The sequence below is a fragment of the Coturnix japonica genome, chromosome 4, assembly GCF_054131305.1.
Source record: "Coturnix japonica strain WE chromosome 4, WE-NBRP24, whole genome shotgun sequence".
Classification (NCBI taxonomy): domain Eukaryota; kingdom Metazoa; phylum Chordata; class Aves; order Galliformes; family Phasianidae; genus Coturnix; species Coturnix japonica.
The window spans coordinates 91,107,301-91,121,698 of record NC_140666.1 but is presented as its reverse complement, the minus strand read 5'-3'; the positions used below and the strand labels follow the sequence as shown (position 1 = coordinate 91,121,698).

The following is a 14,398-nucleotide window of genomic DNA, read 5'->3' as shown; positions in this document are numbered from 1 at the left end:
CCAGCAGACAGCAGGGAATGCAGACAGCTTCTGGCTGCTCCCCTGCACTCCCGTCCTAAGTAAGAGGCCCCACGAGGACTGGCTGGGAAATCAGTGCATGACACACGTGAGTGTGCACAGCATTGCACAAAGCAGTGGGGTTCCATGAGTTTGTGTGTTTGTGTGTATTTGTGCACCAATGGTGTTGCACACACATTTGTGTCCATGAGTGTACAAATCAGTGGGGTTGCTCAGGTGTGTGTAGGTCAGTGGGTATGTGTGTAAGGACGAGCCTGCACGTATATGTGCGTGCACAGGGGTGTGCAGAGTGTTGGAGCTGCGCAAGGACATTGTGGTACCGGTGTGTGTGTGCACTTTGGGAGTGAAAGGAAGGGGCTGCACATGTGTCTGTGTGTGTGCGCACAGGGCTGCACCAAGGGATGTGGTTGCATGAGTGTGTGTGAGCACACGGATAGTGCGTGGATGCGGTGGCACAATTGTGTGTTTGCACAGGGGTGTGTGAGGAGTTGGGTTGCACACAGGTGGAGACAAAGGGATGTTTTGTGGTATTTGTTGGCACATATGTGTTCCCAGGGATGGTTTGCACGTTTGTGAATGCTAAGGAGGGTACAAGATGCGTTGCGTGCATGAGGGTGTGTAGAAGGGGCAGAGCATTGCACATGTGTGCATGTGCACGTGGATAGGCGGAAGGCTGGGGTGCGGGCTGACCTCTGCTGAGGTGAGTGAGGATTCACGGTGTTGCTCATTGGTAGATTTGTTCACACTGAGTGCTAACAGGGAACTCGCACACCCTTTATGTTTCAGCTGTGCCAGCACTGTGATCCCTTACTGTGATCTCTTGCAGGAATCAAGCGTAGAGCAAAAGGGATGTTTGGGCCAGGTGACCGCAGGAAGGCTGGCTGTTTTAGATGGTGGCAGCTGATGGAAACAGGTGCTCTGGAGACAGTTCAGCTTTTAACAGAAGTCGGGGGACCTGCAGCAAGAACGACTAGGTTCTTGAATGGCTTCTAACATGCACTCTGAGTAGGTCTGTCCTGCTGTGCCATCTCTGCTTCGTTTTGATGAAAGCATTGTATACAACCGCGTGTTGGGCCTGTTTTCCTCTGGAAGGAAGAATTTTAGGTGCAGTTCTCAGTGAGAACGTCTGCTAGGATTTCTGTGTAAGTTAAATCTGAACTACCAGAAGGAGTGCTGCAGGGAAGGGCCCTGCCTCTGCCAGTAAGTTCCTTCTCAGCTCTCCACGACGGACCCCACTGTGGAGATGAGTGTAAACGAGGGCAGTTCAGAATCATCTCTTGCCAGCTTGATGTGCTGGATTTTGAGCTTGTGAAGCCTGCTGTGTCTTTCTGTGGTGTTTCCTTCTGTTCTAAAGGAGAAGGGCAGCATGGTGACTTTTCTCCTGCGGCTTGCAGCTGCACTCCTTGGCACAGCGCTTTGCTTCCAAGCAGCAGATTATTTTGCAGACTGGGGGTGTCTCAGATTCAGCCTTCTATTCCTCTAGTCTGAGAATCATTTTATTTTGAGGAGGAAAGAAAGAATGTGGTTTAATCATAATGACAGTTGAGTGTTAGCACAGTGAGGTGAAGGAGGGCCCCAGAAGCAAATTTGGTGCTGTTGAAGCACTGTGCGATGAGAAGGTGGGAGGTAACACGTGCTGGCAGATGTGGGAACTACTTTGGGATTGAGGTGTGGAGGAAAGGAAAGGCGATGACGGAGCTGATGGCAAAGAGTTTCCTGGGGAGGCTTGGTGCTTGCTTGGGGATGGATCTGATCAACTTCTTGTGTGCTGGTGTCCAGTTGGGCTTTGGAGAGCAGTCTGCATCCCAGGGTCTATCTGGTTAACTCATGCTAACGGCATGAGTTTCATGAGGGCCAAGTGTCGGGTCCTGCATTTTGGTCACAACAACCCCAGGCAACCCTACAGGCTTGGGGAGGTGTGGCTGGAAAGCTCCCAGAAGAAAAGAGACCTTGGTGTGCTGATGGACACTCGGCTGAATATGAGCCAGCAGTGTGCCCAGGTGGCCAAGAGGGCCAATGGAATCCTGGCTTGTATCAGGAATGGTGTGGTGAGCAGGACTAGGGAAGTCATCCTGCCTCTGTACTCGGCATTGGTGACTGGAATAGGCTCCCAAGGGAGGTGGTTGAATCGCCATCCCTGGTTGTATTTAAGAGCCATTTGGATGTGGTACTCAGGGATATGATTTAGTGTAGGGCTTTTAGAGTTAGGGTACTGGTTAGGCTGCGGTTGGACTTGATCATCTTCAAGGTCTTTTCCAACCTGAGTAATTCTACAATCCTATGGTAGGACCGGGGCTTGGGCCAGACCAGGGCAAATCCAGAGACAGGAGTCCAATGGATTTGAGACCTGACTTGAAGCCTGTGGGCATCACCCAGGACTTGGGGTGAGAGGATGAGGCGTAGGAACAAGAACCTCTTTGGTCCGTATTAGCTCCTGCCGTTTCCTTTTTTGTGGGGATCAATGTGGGGTATTTTTGTGTAAAGAACTGACTCATTGTGCAGCCTGTGAATGAATTCATTCTCACCTGCTGATTGGTGCTCTTCTCTAGATGGAGCTGCAGTGGAAATGGACACTTGTGGTCTGATGTCCGGCCCGCTCCCACATGCTCTGATCAGTTGAATTAGCAAGACCTGGCTCTTGGTTGGTGAGTTGGCTTTTGTTGGCTTGGAGACACGTCTTCCAGTTGCACCTCGTGTCATATCTGTTGTGTTGAGCTCTCGAGCTCCAACTGCAACTGGGAATCTAAGTATTAACACAGAAGGAGTAGCTTAGATCTATGTTTACCTTGATTGGAAATGCAGTGCCAAGGGCTGCACACTGTTGTGACTGCTCTGAGAGTATGGAAAAGGTATCTGCTGGGTGAGCGCTTTGCTGGGTGAGCATCCCCCTGCTGAAGAGCAGGCAGCTGTTGTGTTTGTAGACAGAATCATCCGTGGGGATTGGAGGCGTTTCCAGCCTTCCAGCTCTTGGCTGTTGCTGTGAGAGTAGAGCTTCCTGCCCAGAGAGAACGAGCAGCAGAAGGGATCCAATGAGAGCAGCTTTAGAAGCTTTTCAGACAAAGCAGGTGGATCAGGCTGTGGCCTGTGCCTGTGCTTTGGAGTGAAGCCAGCAGGCTTTACTTCAAGCAGAATGAGCTGTGGGTGCAGCGTCCAGCAGTGCAAGTGGCCAACAGCTGGAGACAGCATCACCTTGAGCAGCACTCTTGAGGGAAATGCTCGGTGTGAATGAAGGCCACGAAGAAGAGAGTAGCTTGTGGCTGTGTTCACAGGGTAAGGTTTTCCTTCCTGAGCTGTTACCTCTCAGGTGCTGTGTGAGTCTTCTGCAGTGTGCCTACAGCTGTGCGATGTGCTCTGCAGGAAGCGCTGATGTTGCGCTTGCAGCCCTGTCTTTCATGTCTCGTGTCCAATTACACATGTTGTTTGAAGCACCACCTTAGAGGCAGCCTTGATTTCTGCAGCCCCGAGCTTTGTGCAACGAGAGCTCTCCTGCTTCTCGCTGTGATGTGAGACTGAATGGAAGGCCCTGCAGAAGTCTGGGTAGGTGATGTCAGTTGCTGTTCCCTTCACCACCCGTGCTGGGAAAAGCAGGAAATGGGACTGGGGGACATCCCGGCAGTGGGATCCTGCCTCAGCAGAACTGAATGGCTGTTCTGATCCACGTATTTTAACCTGAGTGAATCTGACACTAACCAGAGAGGGGAGGGTGCTGTGGGAAGAAGATGTATGTACCGCAGTTTGTGGTGCAAGTTGTTCTAGGAGCAGCTTGTAACAGTGCCCAGAAGGCTTCCTTTTTGATGGGGAGAGGATTAAGTAGGTTATTTGAATGAATCTATTTCCTTTCTGTTCATCTTTCATACTACCTCTCAAAAAACTGTCTGTGGATTCTGTCATGGTTTTGTGCTGTTGCTGTCAATATTCTACATCATAACATCATGTGCAGTATGAATCATTAATTGAGGGTATAAATAGTGGAATCATGTACAAAGGAAAAGGGTTAAAGAGAAAGAAAGTTTATGTGTGGATTCTGTGAATTCTCAAGTAGTATTTCTTGCTAAAGAGAACTAGTGTGCACCCTGAGCTTTCATATGTGCAAAGGATCTTGTAATCATCTTGTGTTTCTTTTAGACCCAGAGATGGAGCAGAGTGGAACACAGACTTGGGTGAATCTTCATTCAGGAGCACGAACACGTAATGCTCATCTTAGGTGTCTGGCTGACAACAAGAGCAGAGAGGTCACAAGGTCACGTGCCCATTTTATTTTATTTTTCATTCATGATGCATAGAGGCGTTACCCAGACAAAGTGAGCATTTGTCGGCTGGACTTTCTAGAAATGACCTATGCAGTGAAAATGGGTTTGAAGCATCCCAAAGAGCCCTGCAAGAGACTGCTGAGAGTTATTCTGGCACCCTCCTTTGGAAACATCCAGTGTCTGTCTGCTCTTCAGCTGTGCCCTAACACCTCCCATTGCGCTGCCACACCAGGATAGAATTCCAAACCCACACTGAGTTCTGGAATGTTGTGGTGCCGTGTTGGAAATAGACGTGACCACTTGGTCTTGCCTCCCCGCCTTGTGGGGGGTCATGGTGGACCAGGCTGCTGGCCCTTGGTGATGTCATAAGCGTCTGGAATGAGGGGAGGAGCGGTGCGTTCTGTGCTCCTTTGTGGGTGAGCTAGTGGTCGGAGTAGTTGGTTGGTTTGTTGCTCTTGTGCCTTTAGTGCCTTTAGTGCCTTTAGTGCCTTTTTCTTCACACCATCGTGCGCAGCATCTTGTAGGTAAGCTGAGCCAACGTGGGATGGACGGGTGGGCAGTGAGGTGTTGAGAACTGCTGGCTGTCGGAGCTCACAGCACCATATTACTTACTCTTGACCATCAGACGTAATTTTCCCCCGGTACACACGTTCCAAAGGGGCTATCCGTAAAGGTGGCACCCGTTCGGTGCTTCTTCTGTCGTCGTCTTTACTCAGTTGTGGAAGCATCGTAAAGTTGCTGGGAGGACAGGCATCACGTAGCCTGAGACTCAGCATGTCTTGCAGCAAGGGGATGGGACGGTTGTGCTGTGTGTGTTATTCCATGGCTGTCTTAGCCCTGCTCGCTGACCTGCTCTTTCTCTCTCCTCTCTTCACCATCCGCCCACTGCCTCGGTGCAGCTTTTGCTCTCATTACATCTGAGCAAAGCGACAAGGAACTGCTGCAGGTAGCTTGAGGTGATCTCACTGCCAGGTACATGCCATGTTTTGTCCCCCTTCATGGTTTTGCCGCAGGGCATGCGAGGGTAGTTCTGAAGAAGTGTCCCCATACTGTGCTGTGTGAACAGAGAAAACAGAAGTGTTTCTGCTCTGTTCCAGCTCTTCACACTTGCTGTGATGGGTGTCGCGTGCAGTGGGATCAGCCGCGAGCCTGAGGTGGCGGCGACGGAGGTACAGTATGAAGCTCTGGCTGGTCTTTGTTCCCTGTGTTGAGCCAGCAGAGGGAGCTGCAGATGTACTCTCCTGCAGGAAAGAATGGGCCAAAAAGGGCCTGGCCACCTGTCTGCACCAGTGCCACTGCTGATTAGTCTGGGTAGAGAGAGATGCATCTTTGCATGGCCTGGCAATGCACGCCAGGAAGAGAAACAACTGTGATGAGATGTGCAGCTCCTTCTGAAGTGCTCCCGACAAGGATGGAGCGCATTTGCTGCAGCTTTCTCTGCAGATGTGCTCCTCACCTTGAAATCCTCCTGGTTTGTCCTCAGCTCCTGACCAAGGCTTGTGCTCTGTTTTGCAGGCTGATAACATGCGGAAGCCGCAGCTGGAGCGTGCGGTGTCATCTCTTAACGTTCCGGCGATTGCGGCAGCCCATGTTATTAAGAGCCACGTCGCCCAGGGGCCGGATGAGCTCTCCCTGGAGGTAAGCAGTTCCAGGCGTTCCTTGTTGTCATGCACGGGAGAGTAGTATAGGGTGTGAACGCCTTTCGAATACTCTCAAGACTCCTTCAAAATGTCTCCCTTGCTGTCAAGCTTGAGGATATTCTGCAGCAAAGAATCAGGCAGTTATTTGAGCTGTGCTTTCCTGCCAGCTGTGCTGAAGCTGGGATTGATGTTTCAGTCTCTTGCAGGTTGGAGACTTGGTGTGCATAGTTGCTATGCCACCAAAGGAGCTGAGCCCCTGGTGGAGAGGCAAGCGTGGCTTTGAGGTAGGCACACGTTTCCGACTAGAGAGCACAACTTGAGTAGAGTCAGGAATCTCAGACTGGAGCTGCTCTGCCTGCACAGGACGGCTTCTAGACGCAAGCAGTTGCCCTGTGTCGGTGTCAGAGGACCTTCCCTTTGGTGCTGAGCTTGGGCTAATGCCCACCTGTCTTTTTGTTCTTGTTCCAGGTCGGGTTTTTCCCTGGTGAGTGCGTGGAACTCATCAGCGGAAAAGTTCCCGAGTCCCTCGTCAATTCCTTGCCAAAGCCAGGTACGTGTTTTACATTTGACAATGCGGATTAATAAAATGGGGACACAGCTTGGCTTTCAGGGGTTTTGTTAATGCCCGAGATGAGCAAGCTTAGCAAGAGGACTGCATTAAGCGGAACACGCAGAGATCTGGCCCAATCTCACTGTGTTTATTTTATTCTTGGGCATGGGGAAGTCACAGAATCCTCCTTGAATGGCTTGGGATTGGAAGGGGCCTAAAGGATCCTCAGGCTCCAAGGCCCCTGCCTCAGTCTGGGTCGCCAGCCTGTGCATTTAGCTGGAGATGAGAGCAGGCTGTATGGGGCCCCTTCTGACCTGGCCTTGGGCAGTTGCAGGGATGGGGAAAACCGTTCTTGCGTGTCCTTGTTCGGAATGTTCTTCCTGTTGTTACGTGCTCGGTCGAATGTGTTATGATCGGCCTCGTCCAACCGATCCAAGCCTGAAATGAACTGGTTTCTTTGTTTTGTTGTGCAGTGCTGAAGAAACGGGGCAAGCTCAGTACCTTCCTTCGTTCCTTGGTGAAGGCCCGCCCCAGGAGAGCAACGGAGCCGGAGCCAACGAAGGAAGGGGTGTTTGGCTGTGACCTGGGGGAGCACCTTCTCCGCTCTGGCCGTGATGGTAAGGAACAACCCATTCCTGAGATCTTTCTCCGCTGGGCATCTAAAGTTGAAAGGGAGATCATATCCAGAAATTGTTTCAGCCTGAAAACGTAGGAAGGCTTCTAGCCACAGAGAGCATCCTGCATCCTTTCCCTAGCTCTTCTGGATGTGAGATTGGATTCTTCCATTCCCCAGGGAGCTGTGATGGGACTTGCAGTGTCTGTGGCTTTGCCAGAATTACTTTCTCCAGGCTGTTGATAGGTCGTGGCATTTCTGGAAAGCCAAGAACGCGTCTCTGTGCACTATCCTCACAGCTGTCTCTGCCAGCTTTCTCCTGTAAGGAGGAAGCAAGCGGTAGCCCGGCTGGGCTTAGAGGATGGGATGTGAGAAGAGCACGGCCTGAACCAGGACTTAAGTAAGAAGCTGAGCTAACCGCTGGCTCTTGTTCTGTAGTCCCCCAGGTCCTCCTGAGCTGCGCTCAATTCATTGAGGAACATGGTGTGGTGCGGGGGATATACCGCCTGTCCGGCGTGGCATCCAGGATCCAGCAACTACGGTAAGAGTGCTGCAACTGACACAGCTGTCAGTAGGGGCCCGTGCCATGCTGCAGGCGTTCAGAGGAACCTCTTCCTTTTCTTGACTGTATGTGTGTCTTTGGACTTGTTTTCCTCTTTCTCAAAGCCCTCTGCCCAATTCTGTGTCCTTCTCTGCAGCCATGAATTCGATACGGAGCAGGTTCCCGAGCTAAGCGTCCGAGAACTTCACAGCGTGAGCTCCCTGTGCAAGTTGTACTTCAGGGAGCTCCCGAACCCTCTCCTGACCGACCAACTGTATGACAAGTTCTCGGTAAGCTCAGGGCAATGTCTTGGAAATGACACATACCTGTTCCCTGGGCGTCCTGGCTAGTGGTTGCAGCAGTGCCCCAGTTCTGAGGTCTTCTTTCTGTTAGCCCCATGAGGCATGCCTTTGCCACATCCTGCCTCTCACTGATGCCACTTGTGGTGGTGCCAGGAGGTGCTTATTTAAGCTATTCACAATGCTTGTGAGAATTCCCTTTCCTTTGCTGTTCCCCAGCTATTGGTAGAATGGGGTTAATAGCAAAGTGGACTTGGAGAGGAATGCCTGCTGCGAGGAGCTGTGCTGTGCAATCAGGCAGTAAAGCCCCCAGAGCTTGCACTGCTTGACCTCAATGACACAGGCTGTGTGCCGCTGTGTTCCCCTGATGCCTCTTGGAAGGCATCGAGTCTGCCTCGGTGCTGACCACCAGCGCGCTGTCCCCATGGTTCCCAAACCTGTGGCAGCTCTCCAGCCTGACTGGTGTCTGAATCCCTTCCTGCCTTTTTCCAGGACGCTGTTTGTGCTGCCACAGAGGAGGAGCGGATGCACAGAATGCAGGAAGCCATCCAGCAGCTGCCCGCTCCTCACTACAGGTCAGTGCTGCGCTCGGTCTGCTGAGCTCAGCCCTGCTGCCTTTCAGAGGGCAATGATGCGATTCCAGGTGTTGCCTCACACCTGCAACATCATGCCTGTGCACGCTGAAGCGGCTGAAGGCTGCACTGGGTCAATGGATTGGGTCAGTTCCTTGGCACGGGGGTACGATTGGTGCAGCCAATGGCTGCGGCTGTGCTTTGCAGGGCTTGGTACTGCAGCGTGGTGCCATTGGAAACGTTTTATCTACTTCATATTCAGGGACAGTAGCAATGACAACCACTAGCATGAAGTGAGGTTTGTTTTGTGCACTGCAGCACCGCTTGCTTTTTGGTGCTGAACATCTGCCTCTCTTGTTTTCCAGGACGCTGGAATACCTGATGAGACACTTGGCGTCTCTAGCCGGGAACAGCTCCGTCACCAACATGGACGCTAAGAATTTAGCGATAGTGTGGGCTCCAAACCTTTTAAGGTAAACTTCTTTTTCCGTTTCAACACCATGCTTACTTCTGCTCTCTCCCAACCCCAGGGGCACAATTTCTAGATGACAGTTTCTGCTCTCATGTTTAGATGGGTCTATTGTGTCCTTGAACTTCCTTGAGAATTTTGTCAGTGGCATTGCTGATGGCCCACTGCGGAAGTCTCCAGAGCCCAGTTTGACAGTTTTTCTCTGCAAAAATTCATACTTGGGGAAATGATCTTGGGGAAATGATTTGTAAGATCTGCCTTTTCTTCAGATCCCAGCAGAGCCAGTCTGCCTGCGCCAGCGGAGAAGTTGCCTGTATGGAGCTGCAGACGCAGTCGGCTGTTGTTGAGTTCATCATAAGCCACACAGACGTCATCTTCTGCTCCAAATCCACACCAGCCGTGGGAGAGGGTGAGCATCTTCCTCCATTAGCTTGATCTTGATCTGACATCTTGATCCAATCCAGGCCTTCTCTAAGACCTCTGAAAATGCTCTAACTGTCGAGGAGACAACAGGCTTCTGGGCTTAGATTAGAATATGGCACCCTGTTGCTATGTCCTTAGTGTGTCCAAACCCAAACCTTACATGGAGAAAACTGTCACTGCTGTTAAGATGTTTTGCCAGCAGGTGATGCATGATTGAAGTGTGGCAGCGAACCTTTCTGAGTTCCCTGCCCACTAGTTTTAATAGGGTTTTCGTTTGCCTATTTTGATACATTGAGCTGCTCTTAATTGTGGCTGTGTCCTTTGCCACGAGCATACCTCTAAGCACATGGTTAGTTTGAGCTCCTCGTCTTCCAGTGTCTCGGATAAGCAAGTCTGAGAGAAATGCAGAACTGGGATGGCTGTGCTGCTGCTGTCTGATCCTCCCTCTTACCTGTGGTTTTCCCTTGCAGGGCACAGTTCTCTGGCCGGGCTAAAGTCTGTGTGGGTGTCTCCTCCTGCCACGAAGCTGCTCACCGTGCAGGAGGCACAGGCTGAGAGAAACGGCCAGAGCAGCTCTCCCACTGTGACACAGAGCAGCGAGATAGAAGAGGAGGAAGCCCCCGCAGTTGTACAGGGGAACTTCCACACAGTAATTGATTTTCCATCTAAAAGGTAAAGAGGACTTCCCTTTCCAGCCCCTATCATCATTGGTCGGTTGGGTTTTATTGGTTTAATTTTTGTCCATTATATATATATGAGCCTGCCAGCTCCTGTCCTGTCCTGCTGTGGAGCCTTTGCTCACATGCTCCACATCTTGCTTGACATGGTTGAGAGAAATGTAGCCAGCAGGACTTGAGGGCGGAGCTGTAGGAATGGAAGCGTCCTCTGCTGTTTGAAACAGAGCGCGTTTCTAAGCTGTGTTTCAGCAGAAAGCAGGCAGTGCCAGGAACGGGCAACTGTTGTCAAGGGCTCGGAGCAGCTCTTCCTTCACCCTACACCACGACTGACAGCATGCTCTGTTTTCTCTCTCCAGAGCAAGTTCTCCCAGAAAGAGGATGGAGTCATCGCGCTGCGGCAGTTGGTGTTCCTGCCTCTGCCTGCAAAGACCATCACCTGTGGCCGAACACCAACTGCAGCGCAGTGCCAGGGAGCCATCAGAAGCAGAAGTCGTGGTCCTGGCAGGTAAGAGTGCAAATCCAGCTTTCAAAACACTGCTTGTGAGCAACACAGCTAGAATTCATGCTTTCAGTGGGCTTGTACCTCCTTCACGAGGAGGATCCTGCACGAGGATCACTTTCAAGACAGTGACACTGTTGTTAGAAGCCTATTTGCTTCTGCCCACCACCCATACATAGCCAAATGTCAAGAACCTCTTCCATGATTCATCTTGCGAATGTTCGACACTAACCGCTGTGCATCTACTCCTTCCTAGGTGACTCCAGCCCTCATGTACCCCGAAGACTCAGGGCATGTGACGATGATGCATCCTGTGCTTCCATCAATGGAGAACTCATGGGAAGCACAGGATGCTGCAGTTCCAATGAAAGCCTTCCATATGACAGCAGTGATCAAGAGAAGAACGTCATCGAAGTTCAAGCCCTCATTCATCCCATCCCTGCTGAAGCTGCTGACCTGAGCCTGCCAGACACCACAGGCACCAGCCTGGACCCAGTGCTTCTGCAGTGCAGCCCAGCCCAAGCACAGCCTGAATGCCCCGACAGCAGCAGCACCATACAGGCTCAGGTCAGCGACGCAGAGGAGATGACGAGCCCCTTGGAGGGGGGCATAGAATCAGGCCACCAGGCCCAGGCTCCAAGTAACAGCAGGAGCTCTGAGCCACTCCCTCCTTAACAACAGAGGATGAGTCCCATCTTAAAGCCTGGACCTCTCACGCCCTCCTTTGTCCCATTGAATAAAGGCACGCTCGTGCTCAATCAACACTTTGGCTGCATTCCAAGTCTTCATTCACAGGGACTGGGAAGAGTGCAAGAAACAGCAAGGCAGCTCAGCTTGCAACGCTCTGGCTGTGGGGTGCGTGCAGCAGAGCTCTGGATGTGTTCACATTTTGCCTGACTTTGGGATGCCTGCAGTGAGAGCTCTGCTACCATTTTTTATGGCAGCAAATAGTCTCTAGCATCCTGGATACTGCTCATGAAAACTGCAAGCCTCCTGGCTGTGGCTTTGTGATGCTTTTCAGTGCTTTTTTTTATTGCTTTTTGGATGCTCTTCAACGCCGTGGCTGCTCCCTGACACTTCTGTCCTCCCACCGTGTCCATTCCTGGCTCCCACCTGTGAGCTGTCCCTGCAGATCATCTCCAGCCCTGCCATCATCGCGCTGCGGCAGGAGGAGCTCACCCTGACCAACATCAGGCAGTGCTGCCTGCCTCTCTCACTCTCTCGACCAAGTGTAACTACACTGTCGTGGAGACAAATGCTTTCTGTCACATCCTCTATCTCTGCAGACATTTACTGGTAGGCGGCTCTTGCAGAAGATTCAAGCAGCACAACCTTTTGCTCAGCTACAGCACATGAATGCTACCAAAGCAGAAACAACCCACAAGCTCTGGGTCTGTTTTTCTTACGAAGGCATGCACCGACAGCGTTTGATGGTACCCACCATCCTTGATTTCCTTCCCTGCTTCTTGTCTGATGGCACTGCTGAGCCAGGAACAAGCTGCCCAGTGTGGCAGAGAATGGTGCAGAGCTGTGCTGGAACCTCCTCCCCTTCCTCTGCTGCAGCTTGGTGTGCAACCTCACCCACTTCTCTGACAGACCTGCTGATCCCACGCATGCCATTGGGATGCTCTGGCACGGGATGTGCCTCCAACCCAAAGCTCATTCCCACCTCCCAAGGAAAAGCAAAGCAACCCAAGCATCTCCAGAAAAACTGCCCAGCAGACAGCAGGGAATGCAGACAGCTTCTGGCTGCTCCCCTGCACTCCCGTCCTAAGTAAGAGGCCCCACGAGGACTGGCTGGGAAATCAGTGCATGACACACGTGAGTGTGCACAGCATTGCACAAAGCAGTGGGGTTCCATGAGTTTGTGTGTTTGTGTGTATTTGTGCACCAATGGTGTTGCACACACATTTGTGTCCATGAGTGTACAAATCAGTGGGGTTGCTCAGGTGTGTGTAGGTCAGTGGGTATGTGTGTAAGGACGAGCCTGCACGTATATGTGCGTGCACAGGGGTGTGCAGAGTGTTGGAGCTGCGCAAGGACATTGTGGTACCGGTGTGTGTGTGCACTTTGGGAGTGAAAGGAAGGGGCTGCACATGTGTCTGTGTGTGTGCGCACAGGGCTGCACCAAGGGATGTGGTTGCATGAGTGTGTGTGAGCACACGGATAGTGCGTGGATGCGGTGGCACAATTGTGTGTTTGCACAGGGGTGTGTGAGGAGTTGGGTTGCACACAGGTGGAGACAAAGGGATGTTTTGTGGTATTTGTTGGCACATATGTGTTCCCAGGGATGGTTTGCACGTTTGTGAATGCTAAGGAGGGTACAAGATGCGTTGCGTGCATGAGGGTGTGTAGAAGGGGCAGAGCATTGCACATGTGTGCATGTGCACGTGGATAGGCGGAAGGCTGGGGTGCGGGCTGACCTCTGCTGAGGTGAGTGAGGATTCACGGTGTTGCTCATTGGTAGATTTGTTCACACTGAGTGCTAACAGGGAACTCGCACACCCTTTATGTTTCAGCTGTGCCAGCACTGTGATCCCTTACTGTGATCTCTTGCAGGAATCAAGCGTAGAGCAAAAGGGATGTTTGGGCCAGGTGACCGCAGGAAGGCTGGCTGTTTTAGATGGTGGCAGCTGATGGAAACAGGTGCTCTGGAGACAGTTCAGCTTTTAACAGAAGTCGGGGGACCTGCAGCAAGAACGACTAGGTTCTTGAATGGCTTCTAACATGCACTCTGAGTAGGTCTGTCCTGCTGTGCCATCTCTGCTTCGTTTTGATGAAAGCATTGTATACAACCGCGTGTTGGGCCTGTTTTCCTCTGGAAGGAAGAATTTTAGGTGCAGTTCTCAGTGAGAACGTCTGCTAGGATTTCTGTGTAAGTTAAATCTGAACTACCAGAAGGAGTGCTGCAGGGAAGGGCCCTGCCTCTGCCAGTAAGTTCCTTCTCAGCTCTCCACGACGGACCCCACTGTGGAGATGAGTGTAAACGAGGGCAGTTCAGAATCATCTCTTGCCAGCTTGATGTGCTGGATTTTGAGCTTGTGAAGCCTGCTGTGTCTTTCTGTGGTGTTTCCTTCTGTTCTAAAGGAGAAGGGCAGCATGGTGACTTTTCTCCTGCGGCTTGCAGCTGCACTCCTTGGCACAGCGCTTTGCTTCCAAGCAGCAGATTATTTTGCAGACTGGGGGTGTCTCAGATTCAGCCTTCTATTCCTCTAGTCTGAGAATCATTTTATTTTGAGGAGGAAAGAAAGAATGTGGTTTAATCATAATGACAGTTGAGTGTTAGCACAGTGAGGTGAAGGAGGGCCCCAGAAGCAAATTTGGTGCTGTTGAAGCACTGTGCGATGAGAAGGTGGGAGGTAACACGTGCTGGCAGATGTGGGAACTACTTTGGGATTGAGGTGTGGAGGAAAGGAAAGGCGATGACGGAGCTGATGGCAAAGAGTTTCCTGGGGAGGCTTGGTGCTTGCTTGGGGATGGATCTGATCAACTTCTTGTGTGCTGGTGTCCAGTTGGGCTTTGGAGAGCAGTCTGCATCCCAGGGTCTATCTGGTTAACTCATGCTAACGGCATGAGTTTCATGAGGGCCAAGTGTCGGGTCCTGCATTTTGGTCACAACAACCCCAGGCAACCCTACAGGCTTGGGGAGGTGTGGCTGGAAAGCTCCCAGAAGAAAAGAGACCTTGGTGTGCTGATGGACACTCGGCTGAATATGAGCCAGCAGTGTGCCCAGGTGGCCAAGAGGGCCAATGGAATCCTGGCTTGTATCAGGAATGGTGTGGTGAGCAGGACTAGGGAAGTCATCCTGCCTCTGTACTCGGCATTGGTGACTGGAATAGGCTCCCAA

General features: G+C 51.7%; 2 protein-coding genes and 2 long non-coding RNA genes across 4 annotated transcripts; all 4 read left to right on the top strand.

Annotated features, from left to right (window-relative positions):
• The first annotated feature begins 26 nt into the window (after positions 1–26).
• On the top strand, positions 27–945 carry LOC146761214 (uncharacterized). Its single transcript, XR_014945586.1, has 2 exons — positions 27–106; positions 845–945. It is a non-coding gene; the product is annotated as an uncharacterized LOC146761214 (long non-coding RNA).
• A 5,425-nt stretch (positions 946–6,370) lies between these two features.
• Positions 6,371–9,032, top strand: LOC146761213 (rho GTPase-activating protein 32-like; the record flags this gene model as incomplete). The annotated part of the gene is made up of 7 exons (XM_085547756.1): positions 6,371–6,458; positions 6,932–7,075; positions 7,510–7,612; positions 7,770–7,902; positions 8,404–8,486; positions 8,849–8,956; positions 9,014–9,032. Coding segments are annotated over 7 exons (678 nt in total), but the record flags the coding sequence as incomplete, so codon positions are not given.
• Positions 8,696–11,315, top strand: LOC146761212 (rho GTPase-activating protein 32-like). The gene is made up of 3 exons (XM_085545947.1): positions 8,696–10,047; positions 10,409–10,557; positions 10,808–11,315. Exons 1-3 carry the CDS (start codon positions 9,791–9,793, stop codon positions 11,224–11,226), a joined length of 825 nt encoding a protein of 274 aa, XP_085402073.1. The 5' UTR covers positions 8,696–9,790; the 3' UTR covers positions 11,227–11,315.
• A 977-nt stretch (positions 11,316–12,292) lies between these two features.
• Positions 12,293–13,211, top strand: LOC146761211 (uncharacterized). Its single transcript, XR_014945585.1, has 2 exons — positions 12,293–12,372; positions 13,111–13,211. It is a non-coding gene; the product is annotated as an uncharacterized LOC146761211 (long non-coding RNA).
• The last annotated feature ends 1,187 nt before the right edge of the window (positions 13,212–14,398 follow it).

What these genes read in the sequence shown, in the direction of transcription:
- LOC146761212 (XM_085545947.1), top strand. Translation starts at nt 9,791, where the DNA reads ATGGCTGTGCTGCTGCTGTCTGATCCTCCCTCTTACCTGTGGTTTTCC. An exon ending in ATTGATTTTCCATCTAAAAG is followed by an intron (nt 10,048 to 10,408) that starts GTAAAGAGGACT and finishes TTCTCTCTCCAG; the next exon opens with AGCAAGTTCTCCCAGAAAGA. An exon ending in AGAAGTCGTGGTCCTGGCAG is followed by an intron (nt 10,558 to 10,807) that starts GTAAGAGTGCAA and finishes ACTCCTTCCTAG; the next exon opens with GTGACTCCAGCCCTCATGTA.